The sequence below is a fragment of the Drosophila rhopaloa genome, unplaced genomic scaffold (genome assembly GCF_018152115.1).
Source record: "Drosophila rhopaloa isolate 14029-0021.01 unplaced genomic scaffold, ASM1815211v1 contig_167, whole genome shotgun sequence".
NCBI classification, from domain to species: Eukaryota; Metazoa; Arthropoda; class Insecta; order Diptera; family Drosophilidae; genus Drosophila; species Drosophila rhopaloa.
Window position 1 is genome coordinate 2,455,023 of NW_025335047.1, and position 14,772 is coordinate 2,469,794.

Below are 14,772 nucleotides of genomic sequence, written 5' to 3' on the forward strand. Positions count from 1 at the left end.
CATTTAACAAGTTTTTTTTGTGGTAGTAGTTAGAGTAGTAAGCTTTATCTCATTTTCCCAAAGGCAGTTTTTTTTTCTAGAAGAGGCAAGTCAAAGTGAAATAGATTGGAAGATAAGACTAGAATAATAAATACTTGCAATGACACTATAAAAGACAAATGCCCGGTGAAAACGTCGCAGTTCCCTAGGGCCGGCACTACGGATCTAATCATGTCCCAGGAAAGCAACAATTCTACACCTACTTGGCTCACTCGGCCTTACGTTGAGGAAAAACTACGTTCATATTTTAAAAATGACTCTCTTAAGCTGGAGAAACTGGACATTAAGCCCGCACTTGGGAACGGGGAGAACTATAGCAGTGTGATAAACCGCATCAATGTGGAATACACCACGAAGAACACAATGTCCAAGGAATCCACTAGGTTTCTGGCTAAGACCATTTTCCCCGACAGAGATCCGGCGGCGGAGGTGCTAATGGACTATGGGGTCTACACCCGGGAAATGGACATGTATGATCTGATACTGCCCAAACTGGCGGATCTGGTGCGGAATGAGCTTGGCGACAGTCGGAAACTGTTTGCGGGCACCGTGAAAGTCGATCGCGGCCGGAACTCCATCATCTTTGAGGACTTATCCCTGGAGAAGTATAGAGTCGCCGATCGGCTCAAAAAATTGGATCTGGAGCACGCCCAACTGGTCCTGGAGAAATTAGCCAATTTCCATGCAGCCGGAGCTGCCTTAGCCGAAAGGCAGCCGGGGATCTTTGCGAAGAACTTCGATGTTGGGTTTTTTAACCAACACACCCGGGGCTACGAGCCCATTTTGAAGAATCTTCTAAAGGCCCTGTCGCGCTCCCTGAATCTGGAGCCCGAGCTCCGCCAGCGTTTTCAGGCGAAAATCAATCGTCTGGTGGATAATATAATGGACTATGGCGAGCGATCGACTTCCATTGTTCCCGGCGACTTTTTGACCTTGGCGCATGGGGATCTCTGGACCACCAACATTATGTTCCAGTACGATGGTGAAGGACATCCAATCAATGCCATCTTTATCGATTTTCAGTTCAGCGTGTGGAACTCTCCGGCAATTGATCTGCACTATTTCCTTTCAACCGCGTTGCAGTCCCACATCCGTTTGAAAGATCAGCCTAAGCTTGTCCAGTTTTACTACTACAAACTGAAGGATGCGCTAAAAGCAGTAAAATATTCGGGAAAAGTTCCCAGCTTATTCGACTTTCAGCAGCAGTTCCGTAAAAGGTCCTTCTATGGTTGGTACTTAACTATATGAACTATTTATTTATTTATTTTAATTAAATATAATTTTTCTGATCTTTCAGCCACCTTTGCATCACTGTGTTTCGAGCCTGTGATGGCTTACGATGGCAAGGAGGAGGCATCCATGGAACAGATTATGACGACTTCCGAAAAAGGATTGCGTTTCCAGGATGACATTTATCAAAGGGAGGAAATCAGAAAAGAAATGCATTTTACCCTGCCATTTCTGGATCACTTGGGATTACTAGACATTATGTAAAATTATATTAATATTTTGAATAAAATCCATTAAAAGTATGGTCCATTATGTTGAAAAGGTCTAATTGTGAATAAATGAATATATTTAAAATATCCGCTTTCTTTAATAACTCAAACTGTGAATACACATTAATAAAAAATGCTGTTAGAAAATAGGTCGTAGTCGTAGATTACAGGTAATCATGGATGGGCGAGTATATCATGAAAAAGTAACTAGTTATTTTATTGTTTAATGGATATGGACAAACAAATTAGCAGCAGATAATAAGGGCGAATTTCTTCACACCTAAATTAACTGACTTTTCATTTACACTATTTATTATCACATAGAAAATGTGTTCAGAAGAACACAAATATTTATAAGTATAAGACAAAAAACTGTCTGCAACTTATTAACACTTGATTGTCTCTGCCTAAGATATAGATGCGACTAGAATAGGAAACTGTGTACAAAATAAATCTGTTTATATACATATAATCAGAGCTCAACGAATGTAGATGTGTTTCTTACATTAAGTAAATTAGGACGCACACACTTTTAGTTTCACTATTTGTATAGTGTATAGGAGTGCCTATCAGTGAAATCAGAGAAATTGGATTACCTGGAATTTTAAATGCCAGTAGAATGCTTAAATCTACATTGTAATAAAAGTGCGCATTCGGCTAGACTCGGAAATCATTCGAGTGTTGTTTGACCATGACAAAGCTAGTCGCCACGAGATAGTTGCACTATACCTATCACATATACCTTAGCACACTATAAAAGCAGTGGGCCCCTGTCTAAAAGTCTCAGAAACAAGTTCCCTGAGTTACGGCTAGGATCATCATGTCTGAGAGCACTACCCACAAAGTTCATCCGGCGCCAGTTTGGCTTACATCGGATTATGTGCAGGAAAAACTGCGTAATTACTTTAAAAACAGTTCTCTAAAGTTAATTCAGCTGGACACACAGCCAGCTGTTGCCAATGGAGAAAACTACGGCAGTGTGATGACCCGCATGAATGTCCAGTACACCACGAAGGAATCAAAGGAAAAGGTGGCCACTAACTTTCTGGTCAAGACTACATTCGCGAATAAGGATCCTGCTGGCGATGTCCTCATTCACTATGGCGTCTATACCCGTGAGATGGATATATACGACTTCGTCCTGCCCCAACTAACGGATATCGTAAAGAAGGAGCTCAAGGATTCCAGGAAGATGTTTGCGGCTACCTTGAATGTCGATCGCGAGCGGGACTCGATCATCTTTGAGGACATGTCTCTGGAGCAGTACAAAGTGGCCTGTCGCCGGAAGAAACTGGACTTGGAGCACACCCACCTGGTGCTGGAGAAACTGGCCAAATTCCATGCAGCAGGAGCCGTTCTCGCCGAGCGCCAACCTGGGATTTTTGCGAAGAACTATGATCGAGGCTTCTTCAATAAACATACTCGCGCCTACGGGCAGCTTATGATCAATCTATTGGAGGCCCTGTCCCGTTCCCTTAGCACGGATCAGGAGTTGGGTCCACGATTCAAGACCAAGATTGATCAGCTTATCAAACGACTAATGGATTATGGCGAGCGATCGACGACGAATAATCCGGGCGACTTTTTAACCCTAGCCCATGGAGATCTTTGGACCACCAACTTTATGTTCCAGTACGATGCGAAAGATCACCCCACCAATGCCATTTTCATCGACTTCCAGTTCTGCGTGTGGAACTCTCCGGCCATCGATCTGCACTACTTTTTTGCAACATCATTGCAGGACAAACTCCGCCTCGAAAATCAGTCGGAACTGGTCCAGTTTTATTACTACAAGTTGGTGGAGGCCCTCAGGAAGTTGAAGTATTCGGGCCGGATTCCCAGCTTATTCGATTTCCAACTGCAGTTCCGTTCGAGAGGCTTCTATGGTGGGTGTAATCCTTCATTCAGTTTTAAATTTGTTATTTCCAATCATGTATATTTACAGCTGTTTTCTGTTCCCTGATCTTCGAGCCCGTCATGCAGTACGAGGGCAAGGAGAACGCTTCTCTTGAGCAAATACTGTCCACTTCCGAAAGCGGAATGCGTTTCAAGGACTCCGTCTATGAGTCGGAAGCCGTTAAAAAGAAGTTGGGACTTACTCTTCCGTTTCTCGATCAGTTTGGATTGCTGGATGAAATGTGATTTGAGGGCGAATAGTTTAAGTAAATAAAGGTTCTAGTTCTAGATCGTATTTAACAAGTCACGCCGTTCCTAATTGAAAGTTAATTGCACATATATACTTTCTTGGAAAAATAGCCATATTTATTTGCAGAGCACTATCACGAGATAATGGTAATTGCAATTGCTGCCATTATTTGGGCCATAACTGACCTTTTCATACGAAAGTCTGGGCTCTTGACTGATAAGAAAAGGATCTACTTGAATTCGGCCAGATAAAGTAAGGCGCTTGGCAAACTAGAAGTGCAAACAATAATAAAAATCTCAGGTGATAACAGTTACAAGCCCTTGAAAAATGGTGAAATAGAAGCAGTCGAGATACGCAAAAAGATAAATCCCAAATGTCTGGACAAAGATATATATATTTTATATTACAAAAAAATCTGCGACGAAACACATTTTTATTATTAAATAAATAGCATATTTTAACCAATTAAAGAGTAAAATGGAAAAATAAAAAACAAAAAAATAAAAATAAAACTCTTGATAAGCTTGAGGCTTACCTATTTGTTTATAAGAGTAACACAGAACACAGTGTAAAGGGGGAGTAAACGAAGTTTACTATCAGTTGACTCTATTTGTAAGAACACATTAGTTATAATATAGAGGTTTATCTACAAAGCACACAATATCTACCATAATTTATCATCTTAAGCTTACTGATTGGGTTTTTAAACAGACATTTATGATACCAGCTCATACAAAATGATTGTTCAAAACTAAAACATTTAATAATTTGTTAAAGCTGAGTTAATATGTTAAACATAATACAAGGTACCGATATAAGCGAACACCATTTAAAATGTGCCGGTCAATCGGTGACATCTAAGTTTATGTTCCACTATGATAATGTTTAACTTGAGTTCCGGATCGCTGGTACCAGTCGGACTCCCAATTTAAGGCATCCAGATGGCACAATCTCGTCGACGACAGATCCCATTAGAAGGCCATAAGCCATAAAGCAAGTGTGTACCATTTTCTGACGTGGCCTTTAAAGATCACTTTCCATCCCTAGCCAAATTAATTAAATAGTCTATCAATAACTTCTGAACGTGACTCAAAGTTGAGGAATATTTCGGGGCTTAAATGTCCACAAAAAGTGCACGAGAACAAACTTAAAGCTATAATTTCGTTACTATTGTAATTGTAAGAATTAAAAGGTTTTTAATACACCAAGCACTTGTTTGTAGCATAATATACTTTCTTAAAGTCACAGTGTGGGCATCTCTAAGTTAACATTTTTAACATTTAACACATTTAACATTTATAATTTTAAAATTTATTTGTTGAACTATTATTTGATATATAGTAGACGGTAAGGATAAAAAAGAACCACATGGATCCCGTTCAGTCGGTGACATCTAGAAGACCGCTCCTATCAAAGCGTGGCAGCTCGTACTTAAGATTGTCCTGCAGTCTTTTGTTGGTGTAGAGCAGTTTCCGGAAGTTACGTCCTCGTTCGTCGTCCTTCATCAAGGCATGGAAGTCAGCATCGGCGGTCTGATCGTTGGTCAATATAGCCTGGCAGACCAGAGCCACTGTGACGGCTATTAAATATATTAAGATAATAAAGGAAATTAGGGAAGGCAACAAAAGGGAAAAGCATTTTCTTTACTTACCAAAGAATCTTCCCTTCTCCAACTGCAGGATCAATTGCCGCAATGTGGGGGTATAGCCACCAAAGTTGAGATCCTTGAGGGTTTCCACCAGCACCGAGTGGTAATACTGAATCAGTGCATCCTGTTGCTCGAAGCGAATGGCGCTTTGCACCGAGGTGTTGAAGAAGTAGTGCAGGTCCACTGCCGGCGAGGACCAGCTGCAGAACTGGAAGTCGATCAGGGTCATGTCCAGGGGCTCCTTCTGCTCCCCATAACGCAACATCACATTGTTCACCCAGTAATCGCCGTGCACCAGGGTGTTAAACTCCCCCGGCTGAGGATCGTAAACCCTTTCGGAGTACTCCATCACTCGCTTTTGCAGTTCCTTTAATTTCTTTGCATAGGGCTCACCCAGTTCTGGACATTCCTTGGCAAAATTGGACGCCACGCCCACCATGTTTACAAAGAATGGCGCAAAGCCCTGAGTGTGACGATTGAAGATGCCATGATCGAACTGGGTCAGCACTCCCGGTTGACGTTCGTTCAAGACAGCGGCGGCAGCATGCATCTTGGCCAGCTTCCGAAGGCCTAAGCGGGTATGCTCGAGGTCGAAACCGATGAGTCGATCGGCCAGGACATAGCCAGGCACTGCCAGGTCCTCGAAAATGATGGCCTCATGTTCGTAGTCAACATGCAACGTCTTCGCAAATAGCTTCTCCGGCTGGCGGGTCTTGCCAATAAGTGAAGTCAACTGAGGCAGGATCTTCTCGTACATTCGCATTTCCGTAGTGCTGACCTGGTACTGCGAAAATATACCAGAGGAGAAGGCGTCGTTCTCATATGTGGTCTTCACAATATAGTACTCGATCTCGGGGTTTTTGGCGCCGCTTTTGAGGTAGAAAACCTTAACGCGGGTCATAACACTGGCATAATTGTCACCCTTGGCAGTGGCGGGCCTTATCTCCAGGTCGGTGATCTTCAGATTCGGATCCTTCTTCAGATCCTTGAGCAGGCGTTCCAGATAGGGTTCATCCAGCCAAACTGGTGCCGGATGGAAGTCTTTAGCGTCTTGTTTGCCCTGCTCCACCATGATGATGCTCAACTTGGGTTCTGGATCGCTGGGTCCGGCGAAAGGCCCCATTTATAGGCAGCTGGGAGGCGCAATCTCGCCGACGACAGATCCCACATTATGGTAGCCGTAAAGCAAGCCGACTCAGACAATTACGTAGTTGTTCGCCGTTGATTCAGATGCCTACGTTAGAGGTTCGCGAGTATCTAAAGCGCACAAGATACAGACAGTGCTCAAAGCTCGGGAGATAACACCGCACATCGCGCAGATCGGTGCACGCGTCTATATATGATGTAAGTTGTACGCCAGAACTTGATGTCGTGGCGTTTAAAGATCGCTCTCGTTCCCGCCTCAAATTAATCTTCTTCACACCCATAAATCCATCTGCCCATTTGCATAGTTAAGCTAACATAAACGTGAACAGATTTGAGTGGGATTCACTTGTGGGGGGCTATTTACATATTTACAGTGGCTCTGTTTGTTTCTAGCTAGTAGTCGACGTACTTATTTTTGTTTAAATACATATCGGGACAGTGCTATTTCACAAGGAAACAATAGAAAGTACCAGAAGAAGTAAAACTGCAAGCGATTTCAAGTGCCTTGATAATAGGTAGTGGAAATCAAACAACCTGAAAGTAAATTAAGGAGATAAAGCCAAATGAAGTGTCCCCTGCATACTTTCAGGTGTTACCGATAACAACACTCCTGAGACTTTAACATAAAAATAAACTTTAAAATGTATGTCTGTCATTCCTTCCCCTAAACAATCCTACTGTTTACTTTTAGCAGATTTTAAGAATTTAATATTGCTTACTTTTGGGCATGGAAACTTCTTTCGAGACTTCACTACTTGGGCAAAATTTATATTCGTTATTGTGATAAAAAAGTACAACTGAAAGTGAACTAGGAGCGTATTTAAATCTTCGTAAACTATAAAGATATATTTGAGCATATCTTGAGAGCGTTTTGTTTATTGAGAATTGCTCATACGACGTGTGAGCCATGTTAATTAATGATTTGTTTGATTTCAAACAAATAGTGTATATTTTATATAATTTTCTTTATTTAAATAAAACGGAAAATGTAATTGGTACTAAAAGTATTTATTAAAACTAATTCTAGTTTATATATAGAGCTAAGGAACACGGTTAATCAGTTCTAATCATCTCATCCACAGGTCTGATTTACTTCCAGCAGGCCTTTTTCATCGAAGAAGGGGACCAGAGAATGAAGATTTTGTTGAACAGTGGGATTATTATATAATCGGTTCTTGAACCGAATGCCACGCTCATCATCGTTCATCAAGGCATTGAAACAGGCATCCGTGGGATCCTGGCTAATCATGACTGGTTGTACCACCACAGTCGAGTGCATAGCTATAGAAAATGTTTCATTAGAAAGAGGATTTTACTGGGTTCAGTAAGATAACTCACCGAAGAATCGCTTCTGCTCCACCTGCTGCTTAAACTGATGCAAACTGGGAATGGGGTTCTGACGGTAGTCTAGTTTTTTCAGCGTTTCACTAAAAATACTGTGGTAGAACTGGAAAAGCCCACTTTGCTGATCTCGACGCAATGGTTCCTTCAGAGACGTGTTGAAAAAGTGATGTAGATCGATGCAGGGCGAACCCCAAAAGGAATACTGAAAGTCAATGAGCAGGACGTCCACGGGTCGTCCCGTTTTCGTGTCGTACTTAAACATCACATTGTTGGTCCAAACATCGCCGTGGGCAAACACATTCACCTGACCCGCAGTGGGTGCAAAGCACTCCCTGCCAATGTCCATGTAGTGGGGAGCCAAGGCGAATAGTTTCTCTGCGTAATGGGCCATCTTGGGCACCTGGCTCATCCAGCGGGCGGCGGCCAAAAGACCACCCACAAAGTAGCCCTTATACGCGTTAGTATAGCGGTTGAAGAAACCACGATCGTAGCTTTCGAGGCTCCCATTTTCCCTTTCATTTAAAACAGCCGAAGCCGCATGGAGCTTGGCCAATTTCCGAAGGATTAGGTGGGTGTGCTCCTCGTTGAGGCGACGCACTCGATCGGCCATTACATAGCCCTGAACCGAAAGGTCTTCGAAGATAATGGCCATTCGCTCGCGATCCACGTATATGGCAGTGGGGAAAATCCTTTCGGTATCTCCAATTTCATTCAGCAGATCCTTCAGCTTGGGCAGCACTTCCTGGTAGATTGTCATCTCCCTGTTGTAGATATCGTAGGGAGCCATCAGTTCCTGGGTCAACTCGTCATCATCGATTTCCGTCTTCACGATCAGGTTCTGCAGATGTGTTTCCTGATTGGACAGTGTAAATTGCACTCGAGTCCGGGTCAAAACACCTCCGTAGTTTTCTCCGGGTCCCAAGGCGGGATTTATTTGCAGCTGGGTTATAGTTAGACCATCGTCTTTGTAGTGAGAGCGAAGGGCGTGCTCGAGATATTCGTGGGTCAGCCACTCGGGTGCTGCAGCCATCTTTTCTGCTTGCCTTAATTTTTCAGAGTGAGCACTAAAAAACAGACGCTAAGTCGGCTGCTTTTATACTACCCCTTAATGCTGTACATTTGTCAAGGTGCACTAAACGACCCCCTCTGTACGTGATCTTGTATTGCACTGGGAGAAATACCTCTAAAACTGTTTATTTATATCAATTGTATGAACTTAGGTAGCTAAACTGTGAAGGGATTTAAATAGGATCTTAAGTTAAGGATCGACACATGGTCGCCAGATGTGAACGTGACGCGCAGGTATAAAAGACATCGACTTATAAAATAACATTTTATCATTACATTGTTATCTGTTATTCGTAAATTCTTAGATTTCTAGAAATGCATTTGTTTAAACAATATATATATCTTTATTAAAAAAAATAAATATAAATAAAAGACTAATTTTTTTATTTCCCATATATATCCCAAAATAAATTGGCTACAAGTATAAAACTACTTATCAGCGCATGCCTCATCGATATTTTCTTTTACTTTAATTAAAGTTGAGATCTTCTGTTGTTTTCTGTTTCAGAATTTCATTAAAATTTATTTTTTCCAAGTGTATTGTGCTTGTATTTGCAGATTTAATTGCATTAATATTTGCAGCTACAGCCTAGTATGTTTGCTTTGGGCATTATCTTCATTTGGCAACAGGTCTCGAATAAGCGTGTCGTGTGCCAAGAATCGTGCCATTTCTCAACACTGTGGCTCTGGCAGATATAGTACATATCTTTAAGCATCTGTGACGCGAACAGACGCCTCCAAGTCCTTATCATTAAGATACACATAAATATTAACAAAGTAGCTCATTTTCGTATTCCGTTTTAATTTTTGTCAGCGCCTTATCACGCGGAAACCCATTCATCATCATAATTTCCCATCGACAGCTTCCATTGTCTTACGTAAACCTTTTCAATGTCCCAGATGATATTTTATCCCAGAGCACCAGAATTGCATTTTGTCAATATTTGCATGACGTCTTTCAACGTTGTTTGCCCAGACTTCCTTAGTAACTTTTTCAATATTTACCAAGACGTATTAAGCTATTAAAATTTATTTGATATTTACCTGCAAAAAATTTATTTAAAATCGGAAATTTTAAACATTACCATAAAGTTCAGTTTCAGTTTTCAGTTTTGGTTTTGAAAAAATTGTTTTCTATGTTTTTAGACTTTAAGACTTCTTTCTAGTTAAAATATCCTTCACTTGGGTAAAGAGTGATTTTAAGTAACTTTGTTCTGAGCTATAAACCATTGAGAAATTTTAAGTACTCATATTTACCTAGACAAAGCAAACATAGTTTATCAGTAAAAGGCCGACAAAGTTAAGACAGCTAAAAAACCCACTCATAAAATGATTTAAATAAAGTTTATTAAGTTTGTTGAAGTATAGTTTTACACCTTTCCTACCTGAGAAAATATAAATATTAAACAATTAAAAAATTTTTTTTTTTTAAATTTTAAAGGAAAGTTAACCAAAATATGCACTATATATGCAATTTTTGTATTTTGTGCAATTTTGGGATTTGAACTGGGTAAAGATTCTGATGAACTTTAGGAAAAGGTTATCTTTAGCAATTGTATATTTTTCTATATCCCTAAGATTTTTCCCAGCGTCTGACGTTAGCATTTTGACAAATCACTCGGGTTTAAAGTGATATGGCTGGGAATCGTTTAGCGCTTGTGAGCCTGGGTAATCACTAAGAAAACACTTGCGCAGCCCTAAGCCCACAGCGAGTGCTATAAAGATTAACTGGCTTGCCTTCGACAAACTCAAACAATTAGGCAGTAGCCACGGGAGGTGGGAGGTGAGACCCAGATCCAGATCACCGAATCGCCGACTGGAGGCACGGGGGCCATCCAATAAAAAGTGTAATCTGTGTGCCCGTGTTTGCATACGTTCAGAGCTACAAAATCTGCGATTTTATGGTTATAGTAATCGCAATTGTGACGAGAGGCCTCTCGGATATGTACAGTCCATATCTAGGAGCTGGGAACAGTCTACACCGTCTGAGATTTTGCCATATAAGCGCAAGTACTCTTAGTTTTGAGCACAATTTCGTTTGGAAGTCTCACTGCTAAAAGATCACTTTTAAAATGTCGGTTTCGGATCTGATCGGTGCACTTGATGCCATTCCCAAGCTAACAGCTCCTAGTTCTGCTACGGAGCCCAGTTCGGTTTTCTTGGATGCTCCTGAATGGCTAACGGAGGAGTATCTGCAGGATGCCCTGCGAAAATACTACAAGGATCAGAGGCTCAGGATCAACTGGGTTAAGGTTAATCCTGCCTTGGGCAAAGGTGAAAACTACGGCGGAGTTCTGACACGAGTGAAGGCCCAATTCACCAGCAGCGATGGTACCTCCCAACTGGGTCACTACATAGTGAAGTCCACTTTCGAGGGCAACGAATTTGCCCAGAACACCATGGAGCCCTATGACATTTTCAATCGGGAGATGACTATCTACGAGCAGGTCCTGCCCAAACAGAAGTCCCTCCTCCGGGAGATCGGGGATGCCGAGCAGATCTTTGCCGAAACCATGGCCGTGGACCTTGATAACTCAGCGCTGATCTTCGAGGATCTCAATGCCCGCGGTTTTGTAATGCCGGATCGTTTGGTCGGATTGGACCTTAAGCTAGCCCGAATTGTGCTGCGAAAGTTGGCCAAGATGCATGCCACCTCGGCGGTCTTAAACGAGCGTGAGGAGCACAGTCTGGAGGGCTACGATAGGGGATTCTTCAATCGGTACACCGAGAACTACGCACCTGCATTCATTGGCATGTTCGAGGCGGCCACTCGTCGTGTGGCTCAGTGGCCAGGATACGAGAAGTATGCGGAGAAGATGGAGGCTCTGGTCCCCATCTACATGGAACTGGGCAAGCGAATCTTTGACATTACTCCGGGTCAAATTAATGTCCTGGCCCATGGCGATCTGTGGACCAACAATGTGCTGGTCAAGTACGATAAGGAAACTGGGGAGCCAGAGGATGTCATTATCATTGACTTCCAATACACGGCCTGGGGATCGCCGGCCCTAGATCTTTTCTACTTCCTGAACACCTCGCTGGAGTTTGACCTGCATCAAAACCATCAGGAACAACTGATTGCCTACTATTTCGACATATTCTCCAACACCTTGAGAAAGCTGCAATACCAAGCTCCAGTTCCCAGTTTGCATCAGTTCCACCAGCAGTTGCACACGAAGAAGTTCTATGGTGAGTTAAGAATCTTTTGAAAGTATTAGATGGTGATTAATTTGGAATTTTTCATACAATTTTTAGCTGCCCACACATCCATCTCAGTGTTTCCAATCCAGCGAAATGTGGAGACCGCCGATGCCGATTTCAATGCCCTAATGGAGAACAACCAGCGAGCCATAAATTTCAAGAATGCCTGCTATACCAACCCGATTTCTCAGAGGATTTTGCGTGAACTCCTGCCCGGTTTTGTGGCAGAAGGATTGCTTGATGTAGATCAATAATGGATCATATTATTTTACACCTGTGTTATATAGTACACCATAGAGCAAATTGTACATAGAGAAATATTAGACAAATTATATATAGGCTAAATAATGTATTCACAACCTTATACTATATCCAAAATATTATCAATATTCGTTATACAACTATAATAATATTCATATTAAATATTATATTATATAATATCATATTATTATCAATTTTGTTTGCGTGTTTATTATTCTTATCTCTCAGTTCGATTGGGATACCGGCAGTTTGTAGGAAACTTTATTAATCAGAAAGATACTTAAAGTGTGCCTTTTGATTGAGTTGGTATCAGTTTTTTTTCTAAATTACCTGTTGTAAAATTCTGAAGTGGACTATTAGTAATTCTTAGTTATATTTTTCTAGTAAATGCAATGAAATTGTTTATAGAGAAAATAACGTAACAGTGCCTAAATTCCTGTAAGAAAAATCTAATGCGGAAACCTGTTCACTCTCTTGTTCAGCCCAACCTTATAAGTAATAATTTATAGTAAATTAGAAAAACCATGGCTATTTCTGAATGCGAAAAGCTTTAGCAAAGCATTCCAAAAGCTTAACCATTTTACTTAAAATGGGACTAGCACATGAACGGGGTTTCCATAACCAACTACGATTGCACTCAGAATAGATTGTGCAAAAGCAATCGAAATGACTGACAAATTAGACACGGCACAATTCAACGACGACGAACTGGAGGCCCCGGCTTGGCTGAATCCCAAGTTTATAGGAGAGATTCTGAGCAAGTACGAAGACGCCCCGGAATTGAAAGTGATTGATCTCAAAATCACACCCGCGAGCTTGCAGGGAGATCACTATGCCAGTGTTATGTTCCGCACCAAAGTGGATTACACAACCGCACAGGGAAAGTTCTTCAAACCGCTGATCATCAAGACGATGCCGGAGCAGGAAGGACACAAGAAGGACATGCTCAGCGAATCGCATCTGTTCGAAACCGAGATCGGGATGTACTGCCAGGTACTTCCCGAATTCGAGCGAATTCTTCGAGAGGCAGGAGATAACACTAAGTTATTTGTGCCCTGCATCTACCACAGCTTGGAGCCGAATATGGTGATGATATTCGAGGATCTGGTGCCCCTGGGATACTCCGTTATTCGGGATCGTCCTGTTGCACAGGAGGAACTCAAAACCGCCTTCTCAAAACTGGCCAAATGGCACGCCGTTAGCATGAAAGTTATTAAGGAGGTGAGTTTAAAAGTTATATTTATTATTATTATTTAATATTTTTTTTGGCCCCTCCAGCGACCCGCCTTTCTCAAGGATTTCAAATATGGTTTATTCGATATGCCTACTATCCAGAATGATCCTTTTATAACTACTGGCATGGGTAGCTTCATAGAAATGCTGGACAAATTACCCGAGCTGAAAAAGTATAAGCCTCATTTTGAAAAAATTAAAGATACATTTTTGAACCGACTGCAAGTTGAGATGCAAGAATACCAGAACAATCGGCGAAATGATGCGTACTATGTCCTGTGTCACGGCGACTTTCATCTGCGCAATATGATGTTTAAGAACAATTCGGAGACAGGAGCCCACGAGGATGTCATGCTGGTTGATTTTCAGATCAGCAACCTCTGCCCTATTACCGTCGACCTAACATATTCCATCTATATGTTGATGGAATCAGAAGTTGATGGAATCAGAAGAGCGACGGGAAATGGGAAAGGAATTGATCAACTACTATTTCACAGTTTTGGTAGCGACCCTTAAGAGCATTCAATACGACGGTGAAATGCCAACCCAATCTAAACTCTGGGAGCAGATTCATCGAAACAAGTATTATGGTAAGTTGATGTCATAGCTAACCTCAAGAACTAATGTATCTAATTTATATTTTTAAAACGCCCTTAGATTTCTTTTTGATCAGCACTTTTCTCCCACTGATTCTGGCCATCAAATCAAATAGTTTTAAAATGCACGATTTGATTCAGAACCCGGAAACTCGCCAAAAGACCTATTTTTTGGATACATACGTAAAGGATGTTACCAAAATATTGCCCAAATTCGAAAAACTGGGCTACTTCAAGGGTCTTTAATTTTTAAATTGATTCATAATACCAAAAGTTGTAATAATAAAATAAGCCAACCTGTTATTTGTTGAACTAACATCTGCAATAAAGAAAAACTAAAAGAACAATACAATTTCTTTTAGAAAATAAAATGAGTAAGTAAAAAAGTATAAACATTGATCATTTAATAGTAGAGTGTTTCTAAAAGCTGTTATTAAATAACTCTATTTGCTTTATACTTGCTTACGCAGCATGAACAACGTATTTTTTAAGGGGTGATAAGATAAGATAATTTCGCAATATATTGTAGTTAAAGGAAATATTTCTTGATTAAAAGCTGCTTCCCAATTTTTACTTAAAGCGATCGTCCTG

General features: G+C 41.2%; 6 protein-coding genes across 6 annotated transcripts; 4 read left to right on the top strand and 2 right to left on the bottom strand.

The window, feature by feature from the left end:
* Positions 1-83: 83 nt before the first annotated feature.
* LOC108045697 lies at positions 84-1,625 on the top strand. Its single transcript, XM_017125090.2, has 2 exons — positions 84-1,267; positions 1,337-1,625. Exons 1-2 carry the CDS (start codon positions 211-213, stop codon positions 1,531-1,533), a joined length of 1,254 nt encoding a protein of 417 aa, XP_016980579.2. The 5' UTR covers positions 84-210; the 3' UTR covers positions 1,534-1,625.
* A 699-nt stretch (positions 1,626-2,324) lies between these two features.
* Positions 2,325-3,737, top strand: LOC108045702. Its single transcript, XM_017125096.2, has 2 exons — positions 2,325-3,424; positions 3,484-3,737. The coding sequence occupies exons 1-2, from the start codon at positions 2,359-2,361 to the stop codon at positions 3,678-3,680; spliced, it is 1,263 nt and encodes a 420-aa protein (XP_016980585.1). The 5' UTR covers positions 2,325-2,358; the 3' UTR covers positions 3,681-3,737.
* Positions 3,738-4,843: 1,106 nt separating this feature from the next.
* On the bottom strand, positions 4,844-6,425 carry LOC108045621. Its single transcript, XM_017125004.2, has 2 exons — positions 5,336-6,425; positions 4,844-5,263 (listed from the first exon to the last, which is right to left on the bottom strand). The coding sequence occupies exons 1-2, from the start codon at positions 6,402-6,404 to the stop codon at positions 5,064-5,066; spliced, it is 1,269 nt and encodes a 422-aa protein (XP_016980493.1). The 5' UTR covers positions 6,405-6,425; the 3' UTR covers positions 4,844-5,063.
* A 999-nt stretch (positions 6,426-7,424) lies between these two features.
* Positions 7,425-8,916, bottom strand: LOC108045633. The gene is made up of 2 exons (XM_017125017.2): positions 7,817-8,916; positions 7,425-7,759 (listed from the first exon to the last, which is right to left on the bottom strand). Exons 1-2 carry the CDS (start codon positions 8,850-8,852, stop codon positions 7,551-7,553), a joined length of 1,245 nt encoding a protein of 414 aa, XP_016980506.2. The 5' UTR covers positions 8,853-8,916; the 3' UTR covers positions 7,425-7,550.
* A 1,992-nt stretch (positions 8,917-10,908) lies between these two features.
* LOC108045623 lies at positions 10,909-12,489 on the top strand. Its single transcript, XM_017125006.2, has 2 exons — positions 10,909-12,079; positions 12,146-12,489. Exons 1-2 carry the CDS (start codon positions 10,963-10,965, stop codon positions 12,343-12,345), a joined length of 1,317 nt encoding a protein of 438 aa, XP_016980495.1. The 5' UTR covers positions 10,909-10,962; the 3' UTR covers positions 12,346-12,489.
* Positions 12,490-12,976: 487 nt separating this feature from the next.
* Positions 12,977-14,638, top strand: LOC108045628. The gene is given in 4 exon segments (XM_017125010.2): positions 12,977-13,573; positions 13,631-14,005; positions 14,007-14,175; positions 14,243-14,638. Coding segments are annotated over 4 exon segments (1,284 nt in total). The 5' UTR covers positions 12,977-13,018; the 3' UTR covers positions 14,428-14,638.
* Positions 14,639-14,772: the final 134 nt, after the last annotated feature.

What these genes read in the sequence shown, in the direction of transcription:
- LOC108045697 (XM_017125090.2), top strand. Translation starts at nt 211, where the DNA reads ATGTCCCAGGAAAGCAACAATTCTACACCTACTTGGCTCACTCGGCCT. An exon ending in CCGTAAAAGGTCCTTCTATG is followed by an intron (nt 1,268 to 1,336) that starts GTTGGTACTTAA and finishes CTGATCTTTCAG; the next exon opens with CCACCTTTGCATCACTGTGT.
- LOC108045702 (XM_017125096.2), top strand. Translation starts at nt 2,359, where the DNA reads ATGTCTGAGAGCACTACCCACAAAGTTCATCCGGCGCCAGTTTGGCTT. An exon ending in CCGTTCGAGAGGCTTCTATG is followed by an intron (nt 3,425 to 3,483) that starts GTGGGTGTAATC and finishes GTATATTTACAG; the next exon opens with CTGTTTTCTGTTCCCTGATC.
- LOC108045621 (XM_017125004.2), bottom strand. Translation starts at nt 6,404, where the DNA reads ATGGTGGAGCAGGGCAAACAAGACGCTAAAGACTTCCATCCGGCACCA. An exon ending in GGAGAAGGGAAGATTCTTTG is followed by an intron (nt 5,264 to 5,335) that starts GTAAGTAAAGAA and finishes TATATTTAATAG; the next exon opens with CCGTCACAGTGGCTCTGGTC.
- LOC108045633 (XM_017125017.2), bottom strand. Translation starts at nt 8,852, where the DNA reads ATGGCTGCAGCACCCGAGTGGCTGACCCACGAATATCTCGAGCACGCC. An exon ending in GGAGCAGAAGCGATTCTTCG is followed by an intron (nt 7,760 to 7,816) that starts GTGAGTTATCTT and finishes CATTTTCTATAG; the next exon opens with CTATGCACTCGACTGTGGTG.
- LOC108045623 (XM_017125006.2), top strand. Translation starts at nt 10,963, where the DNA reads ATGTCGGTTTCGGATCTGATCGGTGCACTTGATGCCATTCCCAAGCTA. An exon ending in GCACACGAAGAAGTTCTATG is followed by an intron (nt 12,080 to 12,145) that starts GTGAGTTAAGAA and finishes TACAATTTTTAG; the next exon opens with CTGCCCACACATCCATCTCA.